Source organism: Saccostrea cucullata, unplaced genomic scaffold (assembly GCF_032062105.1).
Source record: "Saccostrea cucullata isolate Sc308-1 unplaced genomic scaffold, CSIRO_AGI_Scuc_v1 ctg4681, whole genome shotgun sequence".
NCBI classification, from domain to species: Eukaryota; Metazoa; Mollusca; class Bivalvia; order Ostreida; family Ostreidae; genus Saccostrea; species Saccostrea cuccullata.
This window is the reverse complement of record NW_026918551.1, coordinates 77,197-97,821: the sequence shown is the minus strand read 5'-3', so window position 1 is coordinate 97,821 and position 20,625 is coordinate 77,197. Positions and strand designations below refer to the sequence as shown.

At 34.1% G+C, this 20,625-nt stretch overlaps 2 protein-coding genes across 2 annotated transcripts; one reads left to right on the top strand and one right to left on the bottom strand.

The window, feature by feature from the left end:
- Positions 1-1,505: 1,505 nt before the first annotated feature.
- LOC134267702 (uncharacterized) lies at positions 1,506-8,747 on the bottom strand. Its single transcript, XM_062749920.1, has 2 exons — positions 8,404-8,747; positions 1,506-8,295 (listed from the first exon to the last, which is right to left on the bottom strand). The coding sequence occupies exons 1-2, from the start codon at positions 8,745-8,747 to the stop codon at positions 1,506-1,508; spliced, it is 7,134 nt and encodes a 2,377-aa protein (XP_062605904.1).
- A 9,526-nt stretch (positions 8,748-18,273) lies between these two features.
- On the top strand, positions 18,274-20,313 carry LOC134267719 (uncharacterized). The gene is made up of 2 exons (XM_062749937.1): positions 18,274-18,394; positions 18,758-20,313. The coding sequence occupies exons 1-2, from the start codon at positions 18,285-18,287 to the stop codon at positions 19,203-19,205; spliced, it is 558 nt and encodes a 185-aa protein (XP_062605921.1). The 5' UTR covers positions 18,274-18,284; the 3' UTR covers positions 19,206-20,313.
- Positions 20,314-20,625: the final 312 nt, after the last annotated feature.

Sequence of the window (20,625 nt, the reverse complement as noted above, 5' to 3'; positions counted from 1 at the left end):
TACAAATCTCAATGAAACTTAATTATCGATCTTCATATATACCCGACCAGTGCGTAATATTATGTGATGTTACATAATTAGGTACATGACACACTGTTTAAATGATACTGTAAATAAATACTATATATTATTTAATTTGCAAATATTAAATTTTTCATTTTACATGTACGTTGTGAAAGTGTTTAAAAGACATTCCAGATTTTAAAAAAAAATGACTACGTTAACAGGTCAACTTAAATTTTATTTTTTATTAAATTTCCACCTAGCCACATTAAATAGATAAAGCTATGATGAAATTTAGAATATTTTTAAAGACATTATTTCAAACGATATCAAATGAAATCATGTTGTTTATACCATTTAATATTCTTTTTTTAAAAGTATGGTATTTTTTGTGGTATCTACATGTAGGGAAAATATTCTCGCAACATTTGTAAAATATGTTTATTTACAATGTTTTGGAAACTTTAAAAATGTTTTCGTAACATTTCCAGGGAGGAATCTTACAATAGATACTATGCTAAAACTTTTTGAAAAAACAAATATTTGAAACTGTTTGGGAAAAAAAATAGAGAAAATCAATCAAAACATTTTGAAAACCTTTATATTTTATTGAACTTTTGATGATGGGAAAATTATTACTATTATATAAATATTGTTTGATTTGTAATTATTTCATTTACCAATAAACAAATATTTTACCAAATATTTTTTTCCATATTTTTAGATTTTTATTTTCTTAAAATAATTTCAATAGAAACCACACAATCTTTTCAGTCCCCATTACCGGCGGCGTCTTTATACATGTACGTAACACTTCCCTATGGGATATGTGTACCTGGTCCTAGTTGTTGTTTTAACAATTCACTGACATATTTTTAAAGATATATTCGACGGTAGCTGGAGATCACTTGAATATTTTAAAATATATATCATCAACCTGAGAAAATTAAATTTTGGACACCCCCCCCCCCTACTACACACACAAGAAAAAATAACTAATTAAAAAAAAATTGATAAGAAATAAAAAGAAATCAATACAAATATTGTAAAGATTTATTCTTATTCGTCTGTTATGAAAAAAAAAACCCATCAAAGTATATCTTTATGAAAATTTTTATTTTATATATACATAAAAATTAAATATTACGTACTCTGTGTACTAAGAATAATATGCTATATCACCATAATAAAATAATTTGTTGAGATCCCGAAAAAATTTCTTTTTATTAAAGAGAAAACGTATCTATGGCGATTAAATTATAAAAAAAAAATTATTTTATAAAGTTTAATGTCTGTCCATATATTTATCTAATGATACATTGATAAAATAAATAAATTATTTTAGCTAAATGTGTAATTTATTTCAGTATTTATTGAAATCCCGAAAAATTTAACCCAAGTCCCGAAACGTCTTGCCGCAAGTCCCGAACCGTCTTATCGCTAGTCCCGAATCGTCGTGTACCTAGGTCCCGAAACGTCGGGGTCCCGAAACATCTTGCACCCTATGTAGCCACTGAAGAGCCCCCATGAGATAGATCTATATTGAAATCCCCAATAATGATTACATTCTGCTGATTCTTGAGTACTTTTGACAATTTGTTGATAAAGTTGTTTTTTGCCCTTTCAACAGTAGAACTTGGACTTCTATATAGCATAACAACTTGATAATTCTCATTTTTGCACTTTACTTCACTGTACTGCCATTCTAGGTCTTTGTCTGAGTGGCTTACATGATTAATGATTTGACAGTCATTTCTAATGTATGTAATCATGCCTCTATGGGGTCTCCCACATTGCTGATTCATTTCAAAATCCAACCTGAACATGTTGTAATTCTCCAATTCATAATCTTCATTTTCATCTGATGCTGTCAACCATGTTTCAGACACTCCTATGATATGAGACTGTTGAAGATTTGGCTCATTTTTGAAACTTGCAAAGTGGGCATGCAGTGATCTCACATTCTGAAATGCAATGCTTATGGTCTGGTTGCTTGTAGAATCCATGGGCTGATAACATAACTGTAATGTTGCTTCTGTCCGTAGCCTACTCATTTCTTTTTTCACCTTCTCAGATGCACAAATTTTGTTTTCATTTAAACTCAAGATATGAAGTCCTGTAATCTTCTTAACCCTGCTTAGAGCAACATAGTGAATGTGTGGCAATGTAAATTTTGGATTCATATCAAGATTTATTACAGCTTGATCCATTGTGTCTCCCTGAGATTTGTGTACAGTCTTGGCTGCAGAAAGTCGCAATGGAAATTGTATACGTACAACAGTGTGTCTCAGGTACTGAAAGCTTCTTCTCACATCAAATATTGGTGTCCAAGACTTATCTACTCCATGCCCAAACAGATGTCTATACTGATATCTCCATGATTTTCCAGTATTTCTGTCATCAAAAGAAACCCATATTATACTTGGCCTCTCAGTGCTTTCTTGTCTCCTCTCTATGTACTCTACCTTACATGATGTACCATTTGTGAGCCCATCCTCAACACATAAATTTGCAGTGATTTCATACTGGAGACCAAGTGCTATGGGAACATTTTTAGCCAATCCAGCTGTTTTAGATGAGTCATCTGGCAAATTCAAGTGCTGTATTAAATTTTCCCTACCTACTACTGAATCATGAGCTGGTATATTGACCTTTTCACCATCAGCTAGCAGAAACACTTGGTTGTTGTAGGCATTCACACTTTCATTTCTTGTATACAATCGCGGAGCATCTCTTGGATATACAGGTTGTGAGTCATCTATACAGCGCTGTTTCAAAGTTTTTATATCGGCTTCAGTTTGATTTCCTTCTCGTAAACGGTTGAGTAACTCAGCAAAATGAACATCATCTTTCTGCCTCATTATTTCCGTTAGTTCATGCATTGTGAACAATTCCCGCCACAAGTTTGTTGCCAGTGGTCCAAAGTTTTTCTTCAAGTCATCAAAAACCCATCCATCCATCACTGGCTTTAACTGGAAAAGATCCCCAATCAAAATGACATTGATACCTCCAAAGTATTCTTTGCTGCCTTTTATCATCTTCAAACGCTCATGTACACAATTTAATTGTGAATTTCCAACCATAGAAACCTCGTCAATGATGACCGTTGACAAATATGTGTACTTTGTTCTAAGGCTGTTCAAAGATTCACTATCAAGGGGCTTGCAGTTAAATCCCTGACTTGCTGGAATTTTGAATGCTGAATGTATTGTCTGTCCCTTTATATTAAATGCAGCTTTTCCGGTTGGAGCACAAAGTAGAACCTTGCAGTCATCTGGATTTTCCCCTTCAGTAGAGCAATAGTGTCTTGTGAGTGCCTCATACAAAGCTCTTACAACAACAGACTTACCAACTCCTGCACCACCAGTTAGGAAAACTCTTAGTGGTTCTTTTTTGGTTTTAATCCAATGAAGCACATGAGTAAAAAACTCCATTTGCTTTTTGTTTAACTTGCTAACTAGCTGAAAATACATCTCATTTGTCATTTTGTACTGAAGAGTTTGATCATCATTAGTAGAACTACTAGGTAATCCAAGATCTACTCCAATGTCATAGATCTGGTGATTTTCAGGACGCTTTGGGTCAAAATACACAAATTTCTCACTTTCCCTACTGCCTTCATCTAAGTCCTCTTGTTCAGTTTGCTCTGCATTAGGTGCTACTCTATCAAATTGTACATCAACCTCTTCAGCTTGCCTTTGTGCCTCTTCCAGCTCCTCTGCATTGCGTTCATACTTCTTTACTTTAGCACCTATAAAACTCTTCAGTTGGTTGTATTTTTCTTCATATGTTGATTTGTTTCCTTTAATGTCTATTTCTTCCTTTCTCCATGGATGGAAAAGTAAAATCTTTTCTCTATAATGATTTTCAGAATCAACTTTGATGGAGTAGTTGACATAAAGAATGCATTTAGCCTTCCTCCTTTGTCTTATGATGATGCCATTTTTCAAAACTATCCTAATCAGCTCTGAATTGATCTCTTCATCTTCCAAGTCTCTTAATTCTTGTTCATCTTCAGAATCATCATTTTGCTCTAGGAGCTCATCATTTTCTTTGAGTTCTTTTGGATATACAATTTCTAGTTCTGCGGCATAGTCTGCTAAACACCAGTTTTCAAGTTGCCTTGGCCTTTGGGAATAACGCTTGATCACACTGCTTGCATGAATGTCTGTGGAATTCTCTGGCAATTCTTCTAAAGCAGACTTACATTTCAATAGAAGAGTTCTTTCTTCTGGTGGTGAAGTATTTATAAATACAACATCTCTTGAACTTTTTGTTAAAGGCAATTGTAAATTCAAGTATGCAGCTTCTTGTGCACTTATCTCAACTGCATTCAAGAACTTGTTTCCCATGTGGCGAACCTGTTTTTTCAAATCCATATTTCCTTCTCTTGCTTCCTTACATGCTTGGTCAAGCAGATTACTCATTCCACGTTGAGACTTGCTAATGTAGGACACAATGTACATAGCACATGCATATGGGTCTAGGACAAACTGCAAGTCATGATTAGCTCGCCATGCTGTCAAAACATTTTTCATGTAAGGATTTACTCTTATTTCACGTGGGCTTCTCTTCAAAAAAAGTTGTGGTCCATCAAGGGAACTTCTGATCGACTTTATGTAATCTTCTTTCTCCAGGTTCAGTGACTGTAAAAATTCACTAAAAGAAATGTTTTTCCCTTCTTTCATATCTGCTAATTCTTTCTTCACCTTTGTAAAAATTTCTTTGTATGTCAATGCATCTGAATCATCTGCTGATAAAGGTTCCAAGATCAAAGTTGAATCCATAGGAGGCTGAGGAAATCCAAATCGACAAATGTCTTTTCCTTTTTTCCTGCAAGTTCTGGAATGTTTGTGAATTTGTAATTCTACAAAAGGTGCAACTTCATCATCACAATTTGTAGAGCAAGATACATACTGATCTATAAATTTTGCAATGTCAGTAACTGGATCTTCCTTAAATTTTGGAGCATCTTTAATCCACATGAGCATGTGAATGTGAGGTGATCCTCTGTGCTGAAATTCAACACGATAAAAAAAATCTATCAGTTCCCCAACAGGATGATGTTCACTCTTCAAAACTGTATTGATAAACACATGTACTCTGTGATCAAAAAAGCGAACACATGTCACAGGATCTTTTTGCACCAAATCAGTTTTTTCAGCCCATGTCAACCTGTCTACTTCCTCATCCGTAAGTGATTTCTTGAGATTGAGTTGAGCAAGAGTTTTGAGCAACTCAGGCCATCTTGTATCTGCTGCTGATAAAGATGCAAACCAAGTTGGTAATCCCAGTTGTCTAATCATGGCAAACAACTCCTTCTTCTTTGCCTCTAGATAGGGAGGACTGTTACGCAAAGTTCTAAAAATGTAATATCCCTCATCTAATCTTGTTATCTTGTCAGGTACTTCTTGATTGAGAACATCACCAGCTGTTAATTTCTTCTCTGTGCCCTTACATCTTCTTAATACAAGGTTGACTTTATCCGATATCTGCTTCATCTGAATTCTCTTCATTTTGAAAAATAAATTTGGCACACTGTTTGCTGCACGTCTGTCAATGTTTCTTAGTTCCCATTTCACAAGATCACTGTAATGAACTTTAACTTCACGATCATCATTTGATGCCATCCTCTGGCCACAGTAAATAGTTGGAAAAGACAAGAATTCTGCGTCCTTATCAGTGTACAAACTCAGTGGTGTCTGTCCTTCTCCTGGAGCGAATGTATATACCTGATCTTGAACAGGATTTGCATCATCCAGTAATGTGTCGCAGCTGCCAGAATGTCCTTCTCTTTCATCGATTTCCTTAAATGTACTTTCTTCTTTCTCATCTGATGTAACACCAAGATTTGTATTCCTTCCTTCAGATGTACTTGTGTTAAAATATTCGGCAATGATTTCACTGCTATCTGCGGTTATTCTGGCTTCCCAATCTTCATCTACCTGAATCTTTGCATCTTTGTACATTTGGCTATTTCTCATTAACCAGTGTAATGCAATGATTACATGCTTTGGTCTGACATTTTCTACAAAATCACAAGTTTTGTAACTTAGTCTTCTCTTTAATCGGACTGGCACTGTTATGTCATTGTTAAACTGTCTTGGTAAGGAGTTTACAGTTGGTTGTATATCTACTGGAACATTAACAACATTTCCTTTGATAGATAACTGTCTTCCTCTGGGCAACTCTCTTAGCTGCATAAATGGAATTCGTAAAGCTATGAGGCGTTCTTCTAACTGATGAAGTTCAAGTTCTTCTGGTTTGGTAGGAAATTGTACATGGTTTGCTAATGACAACTTTGGCATTTTCTTTTCTTGTATTGTTTTCTTACACGTTAAACATATCCACTCTTTTCCTTCAACTGAGATATATTTGGTGAGAAATTTTGCAACATCTTCAGATGGTAAAGTTTTTCTAAGAAAGCTGCTATCAACAACTGAATGAGAAAACCAGGTCTGGTTACAGCAAGTACATACATATAATGGCCCTTCTTCTATTCTTTTGTTAAACACTGATATTGTTTCTGTCAGTGTTGTTCCGTACTTTCTCCGTTTTCTTGAAATCATTTCTGTCCTACAAAAATGTGGATCTTTTCTTTTTAGGGCTTTAGCACTCTTTTCTCTAGTTTGTTCAATCTCACGATAATCAAAACTTTTTCTTTTCACAGATTTTCTAATGCGTTCCAATTCAGAAAATGCAGAATCTTCCCTACATTTCCGTTTTCTTCTGACATCTCTGTCACGTTCTTTATTCATTACATCTATATTGGCTCTTTCTTTTTGTTTAGCAATTCTCTCTTTTTCTTTCTCAGAAAGTCTAAATATTGGGTCATTTCTCTTGCTTTGCCTTGCACTTTTGTCCCTTTCTTTCTCAATGTTCCTCGACTCTTTCTCTAAGCGTTTCGCTTGTCTTGCTGTTTTGTCCCTTTCTTTCTCAATGTTCCTTGACTCTTTCTCTAAGCGTTTCGCTTGTCTTGCTGTTTTGTCCCTTTCTTTCTCAATGTTCCTCGACTCTTTCTCTAAGCGTTTTGCTCGTCTTGCCGTTTTGTCTCTTTCTTTCTCAATGTTTCTTGCGTCTTTGTCTAACCGTTTTGCTCGTCTTGCTGTTTTGTCCCTTTCTTTCTCGATGTTTCTTGTGTCTTTGTCTAACCGTTTTACTTGTCTTGCTGTTTTGTCCCTTTCTTTCTCAGTGTTTCTCATGTCTTTGACTTGTCGTTTCAATTGTCTTCCTGTTCTTTCCCTTGCTTTCTCAATGTTTCTCTTTTTTATGTCTGATCTATTTTTTTGCTTTGCTATTTTGTCTCTTACTTTCTCAACTTTCCTAGCATGTTCTAATTTTCTCCAGTTTTTCATGTAATTTTTAATGTAATCTTTTCTAGAACACTTGATCTTTCCTTCCTCTTTTCTTTTGACAACATCTTTCTGTCTACGTTCTTGATCTTGAAAATATTGGTCAAGAAGGACATCACCTTTTTTAAATCCTGCTATTATATCAGATGAACTTTCCCCTATTACTTGTATGACATCTCTACCTAATTCAATGATATTTACCGGAGTTAGTTCAAACTGAGAGTTCTGATCAATAGAAAGAGAAAACGCCAACAGTGAACAATGTTGCGCCACACCTTCCAATGTCTCTATTCCAATCAACGTACTTTTTCCATTGGCATCCAGTAATCCTTTCTGATCTCTTGCATGGGAATCAAAAAGAAAGTATCGGTTTCCAACTTTGATCACAGAAAAAGTGTTCCCACCAAAGCAAACAAAAGAACATTCAGCAATTTCAAATGACCTTTGCAATGCCTCTAAAATGGACATGCCAAATGATTCACCATCAATTCTTAATCTTTTATCATTTCCCATTAGACCAACTTGTGATTCAAAAGTTTGCACAGAAAAGCATTTTTCATAAACTTCTATCTCACTTGGTAGTTCATTTATTAATAAATATTCGTTTTGCACAGTTGAACTTGCTTGCAGATAACCATATAATTCATTCCCAGTAATCAAAATTCTGTCAATATCTGAGGACAACCAAGAATTTGGATTTTTTACCTTGGAAAAAATTATGCTTGATAATGCATTAGCCACGCACTGTTTACCACTTGTAATTCCAAACAGATCAGTCCAGCCCTGATGATAGTTTCCTTGAACAGATAAAAACATTCCAGTTCCAATATCCCTACCCGATTTATCTCTTTCTCTTATTTCTTTAACATCCCCTAGTTGAATATTCCCTCTCTGGGGGTATGACTCCTGACTTCTATCACCATGAAATTCCTGTTCTTTTCTGTTTTCATTCATTTCCTTTTCTTTGTTTTCCAGTTTTTCATTTTTGTTCTCATGTATTTCTTTCTCATTTTTGTTTTGTATATTTTCCTCATTTTGAATCTTGCACCTTTTCTGATTTGTCTTACTAACTGCATCACCCACTTCTGACAGTGATGGTACACTCGCTGGTGTACAAACGCATCGCGGCGAGTCAGTTAGTGGCGTCTGCCCTGCTTCACACACTGGTGAAGGTACACTCGCTGGTGTACAAACGCACGCTGGCGAGTCAGACATAGCTATGTTACCCCTCTCAGGGATAGGCAGACTTCCTTGAAGAGGTACCAACTTCAAGGCATTTAAAGGATCAGCACCTGAAACAGAATCCTTACCATCCTTTGAGGGAGTCTCTGCTACCCATCTGTTGTGAACTTTATCTCTGGCTCTTTGAGATGCTTTTCCCTTTCTTGGCATCTAAGAAATTTGTAAACAATAGTGAACAACAAAACCTAAACCAATCCTCGCAACATCAGGGGTCCCAAGTCAATGTTCCTGCTCCTCTCATTGAGAAAAACCAATCATATATATGTTTTGGCTTTTAAAAGTTGACATAAAATGCAAACAGAAAATTCCAAGTTTAATTATTATTATTATGTGAAGTGAATTTAGAACTATAGGTACAGCGAGCAAGCAAACAAATAATAATTCCCCTGCATTTTTTTATTGAACATTCAAAAATTTTGTAAAATAACCTTGAATTAAAAAAAAGACACATTCTAGTTGAAAGCAATCTTTTAATGAAACATGGACACCCAGTGTTTCTCCACTGAAAATTATAGACCAGTTATGAATTTTACACTTTTTAAAACAATGACCTTGAACTTACCAGAATGCCCTTGAGTCAAGGTCACAACCTCAAGTCCTCAACAATCTTTGTACCAAGTATAAGCATCCAATAAATTGCCATTTTTGGCAAAAGTTATAGCCTACATAGAGTTTTGAAATCTTTCGCCCTTTCAATGACCTTGAACTTGACTGAAACACTTTCAGAAAGGACCTGACACATACACAAATCAGAAACATTTTTGTATTAAGTATAAACTTTCTAATACCCTAGATGTATGTGTCTTGAATTTGGATCAAGGTCGACACACCTTCTAGTTAAAACAATCTCTGTACCAATTATGAACTTCCAATGATTCGCTATTACAAAGTTATATCAGAGACAAGAATTTTATACTTTGAATTTGCAGTAATGACCTTGAATCAATGTCATGACACATTCAGGTGATAAGCAATCTCTGTACCAAGTATGATCAGAAAGTTGTATTATAGACACCTGATAGCTATTAATCTTTTAATCTTAAGAGTATCTTAGAAAATTGATAGGCCTTAACTTTAAAAACAATTCAGATAATCTATGAAAGAAAGAATTTAAAATACTTAAAACAAGTTGTGTTGTGAAACAATTGTTTGCACCCAAAGGACGGTCTTGTGAAAAGGAATGCAACTTTGAAATATGAAAGCCCTATTTCTAACTGTTCAAAAGTTATGACCAAAGTTAAAGTTTTCTTTTTAAAAAATGGGTCAAACTCTTGGGTCAAGGTCAAAAATATTTATACCAGCTGAAAGGTCTTGTCACAATGAATACATATGTGAAGTATGAAAGCCCTGGCTCAAACTGTTCAAAAGTCATGGCCAAGGTTAAAGTGTGGTATTTTTTGTAAAAGTAGGTCAAACTCCAAGGTCAAATTTTGTGGTACCCAAAGAAAGGTCTTGTCACAAGGAATACAACTGTGAAATATGAAAGCCATTGCTCCACCCACTCAATAGTTATGGGCTAGGTTATAGTTGACAACACACAGACAAACAGACAGGACAAAATAATACATCCCCTGGATCTTTTGATCCAGGGACATATAAAATGGTTTCAATGGGTTGGTCGGAGTACATCAAACAAATAATTTTTTATCAGTGGCCTTATGGCCATGAGTAGGCTCAGGATCCTTGATGTTGTGAGGATAACAAAACATCACAATATTCAATCATATTCACCATAATCAAACAAACTCAGTTCTAGCAATATATAGTATGTAATTAAAATCTCCTTGTTGATAAACGACAGATTTAAAATACTTTATTACACTTTATTCATCTTCACTATCTCCCTCTCTCTCTCCCTATATATATATTAAACACTCTTTTGTGTTAAATATGCATTAAGTTGATTAGGCAAAAAAAAAAATAGTCTTGTTTCCTACTACCCAACCTACTTTATTTTTTGGCACCCGAACTTAAAGGGTTTTTTTTTTAGTTTTGGGGCAGAAATTTGAAAAATTTTCGAAAATTCATGTTCCAAAACTGAAAAAATATATATACATATATAGATTTAAGTGGTACATGTATTTTATAAAGTTCTATGTTTCAAATATTGACTTTCATAAAATACAACTTCAGTTGTGCATCAAAAGACATGGAATTTAATTTTAAAAGGCAATATTGACATGTTTAATTTAATCTTGTATTAGTTCATATCCAAAAAAACACTGTCAGAAAAAATAAAAGTGTAAACAAGCAAATTCAAGGAATTGTGGTCCCCTGCTTTCAGTGTCTTTGTGGGTGAGATGTCAATTTTTATGACATATTGTGTGTAATATGAACACCCTTTCATATGTCATTTAGTTAGAAATCATCACTGAACTCCAAGGTCAAGGTCAAAGTTCTTGGTATCAGGGGATGAAACATCACATTGCCCAACGCCCGGGGCTAGTGGATTTTAGGGGTGGGCAAGACAAGTGAAATTTTATCAACCACTTGCCTGTGTACAAGTGATTTATCAAAAATAGAATTTATTTGTAGGCCATAAATTTAAAGCAGGGCATAGGGGCTTGTATGATTTACTCAGCATTTGTCTTCCTCTTTTTTTGAAAAAATATCTATAAATACAGAATTAGTTTATGGTAGGGCAAGCAGAAATTCAGGTAGGGCAAGTCAATTTTGACCATGTACTTGCCCTTGGACTAGTTCCTAAAAAATCTATTTGTCAGCCCCTGGGTATCCAATGAAAAGTCTTCTCACAAGGATTACATATGTGAAGTTATGAAAGCCCCTAGCCCTTACCATTCAAAAGTTATGGTCAAGATTAATGTTTTTTTCATAAGTACGAAAAATCTCCAAGGTCAAGAGGTCAAAGTTGTTGGTATCCAATAAAAGGTCTTGCTACAAAAAATACATATGTGAACAAGAGATGTTTTGTAAAACACTTACAGTATGCCCCCCCCCCTCCCCCAAATTGGAATTTTTCTAAATCCAAAAGGGCACAACTTGGTCAAAAATAGTGTTGTCAAATCGGTTGAAAATCAGAATCGATTAATCAGTAGCATCGATTGACCCTAACCAACTGATCATCGGCCAATAATCGAATTGGTAACCCTTCACATAAAATAGGCATTATATTTCATATAAAATTTAGAATTTTATTTTTAAATAATGTACATGTAAGTATAGAGGTGCATTGTACAGATCGAAATTCTAAAAACAGTATATATGCAGTTGATTAACAATATCAGTAATACAGATTTTTGAATGATTAGGATTTACTTGGCCTGGAAAACATAAGCATTGACAGATCAGGTTTTAATTTACATGATCATCTAAAATATACTAGTATATGGAATTAATTTTTTAAACTATTAAAAGACATTTAATATTGCAAATCCTTGTGATTCCACATGAAATGAAAAGTGAATTCCCCAAAATACTGAAAACTGATATATTTCATTTATAAAAGTAGTTTAGTTTCTTCAGTTTAGAAATACAATTATCATTATTTGCGATTTATCTAAACAGATTTTAAGTATACATGTATTTTAAAATAGGTAATAAATGACAACACTTCGAAGATATATATTTTGATAACAAGAGCCTGTTCTTGAAATAAAAGTGAGAAAACTATTAAAAAAAAAAAGATATGTGCAGAAATATACTGATTAATCGATTGTTAAAATCTCCAATCGATTGTCTAAAATCGACAGCCTTGCCCGATCATCGATTTTAAATCGATCATCGTGACAACACTAGTCAAAAATGGTGCAATTGTACCCAAAACAGAACTTGAACTAGATATTCATGTAATATATCAGTATACCAAATTTCATTTCAGTATGTGCAACAGTTGTGAAGATAAAGTGCCCCGCCACAGCATGATACGCCCGTCAAATATATATTGTTCAATAATCATAAATTGGTTAAGGTGCAAGAAAATCAGATAACCTTGATTAACAGATTGACACAGATTTCAATGATCTAATTTCCATTTCTTATCATGTTTAAAATATTGTACATACATCTCTAAGAGACTTACAGTGTAGGAATTAATTATAACAAATAATACATCATATAATTCTAAACTGGCTGTGTTAGAACTTAACAAATATCCATCTGCAGCTTAAATTGTTTATTGCATATTTAATTGAATAATGGAAATGCTACAGTCTAATAAAAAAAACCCAAAAATAAATTATTCTTTAGACTATAAAATTCTAAGTGAGGCATGGTGACTGCAATTTGTTGCAAATATATAAAAATTGAAATTTACCTCGGCAATTTTATTTCAATGAACACATGTATAATTAGTTATCATTATATTATACAATACTAATTTAGTTTTAATCATACATTAAACATCAATTTGTTTTAATTACATTACACCAATTGAAAGATCTTTTTTCTGAACTAGCCATCAAGAACTCTTAATGAACACAAGCAACTATGAGGCCATTTCTTTTTGCCCAACTCCCAAGAGATTAAAGATAAAGATAACAGCTGCATTTTCAGAGATCTGCTCTTCCACTTAGGGCCTGACAATAAACTCATTAATTTCTCTCTATTTCTGTTATCAAAATTCTTCTTGACCAGTCCTCTCAAAACATTAACATTTGTTACAGATTGCTGTAAAGCATATAATGAAAAAATAAGTTTTTACTTGATTTAACATTTTTAAACAAGGATACAACTATATTTTTGCATTTTTTAGGATTATGAAATTTAAAATTTTAAAGACTTAGTTTGTTAAAAAAAATCACTTAAATTAAAGGTCACAGTGACCTTGAAATAGGCCGCGACACACCTTCTACCCAAGATGCGTAAACTGGCCAAGTTTGATGACTCTGAGTCTAATAGTTTTCTAGTTATGGGCCGGAATGGATTTTTCCATATTTGGCTATAACTACTTAATTAAAGGTCAGAGCGACCTACTTTTTGTGCGCGACACACCTTCTACCCAAGACGCATCAGATGACAAAGTTTGATAATCCTAGGCCTAATAGTATTAAAGTTATGAGACGGAAACGAAAAAGCTAACAGACGGACAGACGGACGGACACGAAGCCTATAACATAATACGTCCCGTCTGAAGACAGGCGTATAAAAATGAACGAAACTGCACATAATTGAAAATTTTCTAAGTCCAAGGGACATAACTCTGTCAAAAATGGGGTGATTGTACCCAAAACAGAACTTGACCTAGATATTCATGTAATATATCAGTATACCAAATTTCATTTCAGTATGTGCAACAGTTGAAAAGAAAATGAACGAAACTGCAAATAATTGAAAATTTTCTAAGTCCAAGGGACATAACTCTGTCAAAAATGGGGTGATTGTACCCAAAACAGAACTTGACCTAGATATTCATGTAATATATCAGTATACCAAATTTCATTTCAGTATGTGCAACGGTTGCGAAGAAAATGAACAGAAACTAAGTGGACCGACAGACCGACTGACAGACAGCAGCAAATCAATATGCCCTGCTTTCTTCGAAGGGGGGCATAAATATGAAAGTCCTAGTAAGAACCATTCAAAAGTTATGGCCAAAGTAAAAGTTTGGAATTTTTGTGTAAAAGTGGGTCAAAATCCAAGGTCAAAAGGTCAAAGAATGACTCTTCATAACATTGCGAACTGGCCCCTTTTTAAACACGGATTTTTGCCTTTTCAAATCAGAACATTGACATATTTCATCTAAAATGTACAAGTATGGTATGAATACAAACACTTCAAAATCTTTTTTGGTAGAAAGACTCTCAATATATACATAATATCAATGAAATAAAATTGCAGACATCAGTGTCAAATCTCAACTTGCCATTGCGGCTATGTAGGTCATTGTATTATTTGAATAAGGAGGCGGATCGTCAATCAAGCGTGCGAATAGTGTGAATATATTATCGAGTGTTCGACGTGTACTTAATATAGTTTTTAAGTGATATCTTATTAAATAACTAAACAATCTTAAAAATCCCTCACCTTTTCTTCGGGCTTGGGACCGACCATAATATTATGTAATAATATTGGCAGGTTTAGGTTTTGTTTTTACTGCTTAGCTTTAAAACGAGTATATCAATGAAACAATTATTTTTGAAATTCGTTGAAATAAAATGTAAACACAATGATATGGTGTCTGTAAACATAATGTCTTACAAAAGATAATATTTTTAAGACTAGGAAAATATTTTTAAGATTTTACAGTAACCTAGCTTATTTCTCAAGGGATAATTATTTTAATTCTAAAGCGATAATAATTCTATTAAAGTTTTTTACACGTCGAATTGATTATCAATTATAGCATATAATTTTGCAAAAAAAAAAAAAAAAAAAAAAACTGAGTGTTCCAACAAATATATGTATGCGGTTGAATATTGATAGAAAGCCAGTATAATGTTGATCTTTAATTATGCGTTCATTGGACAAGTGAGAGGGGCATACACGTGCTTTTTCGTGCAATATAACATTATGTTTAAGAAATACCTGTCCGCAGGCTTTCTTAGAAACAGTTTTCATTGACTTTTTACGGGATCTGGAAATAGCACAATATTTGTTTGACTTTGTGCCGATGTAAAATGTTTTCGCGTCAACACTGCCCCCATAAGTCTGAAGCTTCCCCCTATTCATATCGATGGTACATTTTGTGCAGATGTGGTCATCCCCCTTGACCTTTCCTCCCGTAATCAGTCCTCCGTACTTCGTTTATCTTTCCCTTGAAGGTTCTTCGATTAGATTTATTTGTGCGCTTTTTACAAACAACACAGTTTATACTTTTAGGCATGGTGAATACTAGTTAGTGTTTTCCGATTATGACAGTGTATATGACGGTTTTTACAGAAAAAAGGACTACAGTGTATAACTTTTATTAAAACATTGCTGTGATGTCATGCCTTTGTTCTTGCAGTGTAAAAATTTACCTGTAGCCGTCCGATAATAATAATTACCAGTCTGATAATATATTATCGGACGGCAATGATAACAAAATCGGACGGTATTTAAAAACCAAAAGAAGAGTGGAATAAACTAAATATGTCTACCCTCCTAACCCCCACCCCCCAACCCCCCCCAAAAATTGGAAAAAAAATCAGGGAAAGCAATCGCAAGGAAATTTAGTTGCTACAAAATAGCAAATCCATGAAAAAATCGAGTTTAAACCATCCTCAAAATTAATACTTCCCATCTTAAAAGTGTTTTTGATACAGCACTTTGAATAAGCGAATTTAAATCCATTTCTGAGAAATAATCGGCAAATCTATTTATTTTATAAGGATGTTTCCAAATGGCTGCACTTGTAAAACCTGAGAATTTCCATTATATAAACTAAAACTCCAGGATGAAAGTCCGCATTTTTACTTTCCATGGTGACTGTAATAATTCCACCAAAAAAAAAAAATCTGTATCAGGTCAATTTATGCACAAAATAATAAAAATGTTCCAAAATAAAAAGGAAATCCTTCCCCACCGGACCCCTGTCTTGCTTATCTAAACGACTGCCATTGAATGAATGAAATGAAACAAGAGTTCACCCACTGTTTTTACTGTCTCTTTTCTTTTGTCTACTTATTAGACGGGTAAAAAACAATTGATGCCTAAACTCCCATTGTGTTATTATCGGACTCCTCCAGGTAACTTTTGGACATTTAAAAGGCAATGTTTTAAGTAAGATATATGCCTCATACTATTCTATATGTAAAATTATCAGACAGTTTTCGGCCCTAACGGGCCTCAAACAGTCTGATAATTTTACATATAGAACAGTATTCGGCATATATCCATTACATATCTTCCAGCAGTTAAAGGGAGAGTTTGCTTGAAACAGACGCACGTGTGTAATATATAAACACAGTAAAAAGCAGAATCAACGATACATAAAGATAATTTTTAAATATGTTTTTACAAATCTTTGCAGTGATTAACTAACAGATGTAGGCTATAGCCCCCCCCCAAAGTAGATCTATAGATACTAACCGAAAGAAAAAAAAAACAAACGGAAAATGGCAAAAATAACGTTCAATAACAGGTAAATAAAACAATTCAACCTTGCATATAAATAAATCAAGTATGCACTCCTCCAAAATACAAGTATTTTCAAATAGAAGGGTTGTCCAAGTATTTTTAGCCGATGGAATAAGATTTGACAATTGATAGCTCGCAGACACTCTAGACACGATGTCGAAATGATGTGCTCAAGGCGTGAAAGTGAATAGATTTAAATCACGTGTTCAATGCATTGTTATTCATGAGGTCAAAGACGGGTTGAAATTTGTAAACAAGGTAGCTTTACTATAGAGACAAGTACCCGTGATTTTGAGGTTTTTGAGAAAATAACACACGAGCGCACGATTGTTTCAATTTCTTTCATGGATGTAAATGATTAGTATTACTTTTTACGTTGTCCATAAAAACGGCAAATTGAAACATCAATGCGCTCATATAAAAAATGGGCTTACAAAATGGGGGTGTGGCCTAAAGTCTATGAGAAATTGATGTAAACAATGTACCCCTGCTATATTAATCATAAAAATACCGAATTACAGTTTCTGAAAGCAAATTTTTAAATTGAAATTAATAAACTACAATGTTTAATGGAAAGTCTGGGGCAAAATTATGTAGAAAATCTGAAAGTTATTTTTTTGTAAATATTTGGGGGGCCAAATGTGGACGTTTAAACGATTCATTCTTTGGTGGTACTCAAAGAAAAATCTTGTCACAAGGAACACACATATGAAATCATAGCTCCACTAAATCAAAAGATATGGGCAAGGTTCAAGTTTTTGTGATAGACGGACAGCTAGACAGACTGACGGACAGACGAATGAAATTTAATGTCCCCTCGCTTTTGCAAAAGCAGGGGACAAAAATAATTTTCCTACCTACCTACCCCAGGCTTGTAACAGAAAACCAGACTATTATTATTTTTTTTTTTGGCCTTACCTTCTATATATTTTTTTTTATACATTAACAAACAATAATTACAAGCATTTAAAACAAAGGATTTTAACTGGATTTAATGCGATTAATATTCCTTAAAAGCAATAGGCTACAGGTTCTTCAGATTACATGTATTACCTGAGATGCCTGAATATTAATTAACAATTTAGTCTATGCGAAAGACATTGAACCGTGGGACTTGACCGATATGCAGTGCCTGAGTCTCTGGTCTGATTTGTCGTTTTTTACACCAGACCAGATTGTCTCAGTGTCCGGTTTTGAGTTTTACTTTTCTGAAGCAGAGTTACTGGTATTGAAAAAATTATTATAAGTAACAAGAGGTTTTTGTGAAACACTATGCACAAAAAAGTTTGAAATTTAGAATATAAGTCACAGTCAAGGTAACAAGGTCATTTACCTTGGTGTCATTTGACAGAACTTAATTAGTGGAGTATGCATACCAAATATGAAGTCTCTATCTCTGTTATGGTTTAAAAATTAAGGTAAAGGTTCGAAAAAGCTATTTTTAGCATATTGGTCAAGTCAATATTATGTGGGAGTGATCCTTGGTAATTATCAATTGTATTATTAATATAATAAATAAAATTTTCTTGATTCTAAAACTTTGTCTAATGCAGGAAAGTAAGATACCAAAGAAACTTACAATGGCAAACAATAGTCGGTTATCTCCTGCTGCTGATCGCTAGACGGCAGCAGTGTTCCCGGTCCAGCATCATTTGTTTACATCAAGCAGCGATGGCGTGTTCAAGCACAAAGTATGCAAATATGACCATCAAAGACCTTAAAGATGAATTAAAAAAAAGAAATGCGCGACTTTCTGGTCGTAAAAAAGAATTAGTTGAAAGGTATATATATATGAATAGTTATTATGATTCCCCGATCGGTAAATTAACGGCATTTTGTATCGAGTAATAAAGAGGTCAATACACATGTACATAAATATATGTACAAGATGCTTTATGATGAAATTTTAGTAAGTTTAGGGGAAAGTTATCAATGTTTTTAGAACTTTAAGGAAATATAATGTTTTTTTTTCAAGACTACTTATAAACTGCGTCTAAAAACACGTGTATGCATATTAATATATCGGTGTTGACGGTGCAGTGTGTACACACGCATGTTATGTTATACAATGGTAAACACGGCCGTTCTGTCAAAAACAAACGAATAGAGAAATACTTAAGTTGATCATTTTACCTTTGTTTTAGACTAATTGCCTATGATAGAAACCAGAATTTTGGACAAACAGAAGATTTAGAGCCCGAATATAAGATGACCTTACCTGACCCATTATCGTACTTTGATGTAAATGCCGACTCTACGTTTTCTGGTACTACACTTGAGAAACTGACAAGTTACCTGGCCAAATTTGATAAGCAATTGGACAATAAAGTAAAGCGGTTATATAATGAACGAACAATTCGGTATTTCAAAATATCCTATGATAATGATTTAACTTACGTTGCCTCTAGTTGCTATGCTGAGTACAGGAAAGGAATTTCATACGAGATTGATTTGTTACTTGACAAAAATGGGTCTATAGTTGAGGCCCAGTGCGAGTGTCCTGCAGGGGAGGGACCTAGTGCTCACTGCAAGCATGTATGCGCTGTGATATATGCCTCTATCATGTTCAGAGTTCAGAAACATAAAGGTTGAAGAGACATGTACACAAAAACTGCAGAGTTTTCACAAGTGCAAGAGGTTCCTCGGTAGTCCAATAAAGTCACAAAACATCAGCATGCCAGGTGCAGACGAGTTTACCAATATGGACTTTGATCCAAGACCAGATCACCTTAGAAATGCTCCCAGCTACAATGACTATTTTAGAAACCTTTGTTTAAATTTTTCAGGCATATCCAATATGCCTATATTTCAGCTCTTTGAACCTGCTAATGCGTATGCTGTTGCACATGACCATGATTATTTGAAGCTTACACCTCAAGATAACTTTCTTGAAAGAATTGGCCTACTTAATATTACCCAGGAAAGAATTAATGCTATAGAAGAAAGAACTAGGGGTCAGGCAAATAACTCGACATGGAAAAATGAAAGAACATTGCGGTTACCATCATCAATGTATGGAAGAATTTGCAAAGCTACGGAGCGCACGGATATGATAAAGCTGGCCAATTCTTTAACAGTTGTGTCAGAGATTAAAGCAGCCCCTTTGGAACATGGTAGAAGACACGAGAATACTGCTTTACAGAGATACATGGAAGATACTGGACTCAAAGTCAATCCTTGTGGACTTTTTGTGTCATTTGATTTCCCACACTTATCTTCGTCGCCAGATGGGATTGTTTCAAATAATTTAATTGTTGAAGTGAAGTGTCCCTATACATCTAGAGATAAACCAATTAATGTTAAAACTGTGCCATATCTTAAGAATGATGAAAATGAAACATACTTCTTGGATGATAAACATGACTACTTTTATCAAATTCAGGGCCAAATGCTATGTACTGGAGCAAAAGAATGTACACTCATTGTCTGTCATGCTGACAATTTGAAAATCAATGACATAAAATATGTATCAGTTTCCAGAGATGAAGCTTTTATTTTGGACATGATTGACAAGTTAAACAACTTCTATTATGTGTATTTCAAACCTGCATTACTTGACAAACATTTTTACAGACCATTCAATAAGTAAACTTATTACATATATTAAACTGCTATCTGAATTTGTGATTTTTTAAATTATACAAAACATTGCTTCTCAAGATGTTATGAGCAAAATGTATTATAGTATTTGAAAACTTGACAACATAATGCACTATGCCTTTAAGCATCCCTAGGAATGATGCATGTTCTAAAATTACACAACATGTAACAACAAAAAGTGATATGAGAGGATATTTTTGTCTCTGTGCTATTCAATGGAATAGTAAGAATTTTATAAGTTTTTCCTAGACCAATTATTCTTTCGATGTGTACCCTTTTACTAGAAATCTTCCTATCTCTAAGAAGAATTTTTCCACTCATTCTATTTCTTTTTCTGAAAAAGGTTGGAATATTGACAGTGACATCCATCCGTGCAAAAAGATCCTGAACATTAAATCCCTTATCCGCCATT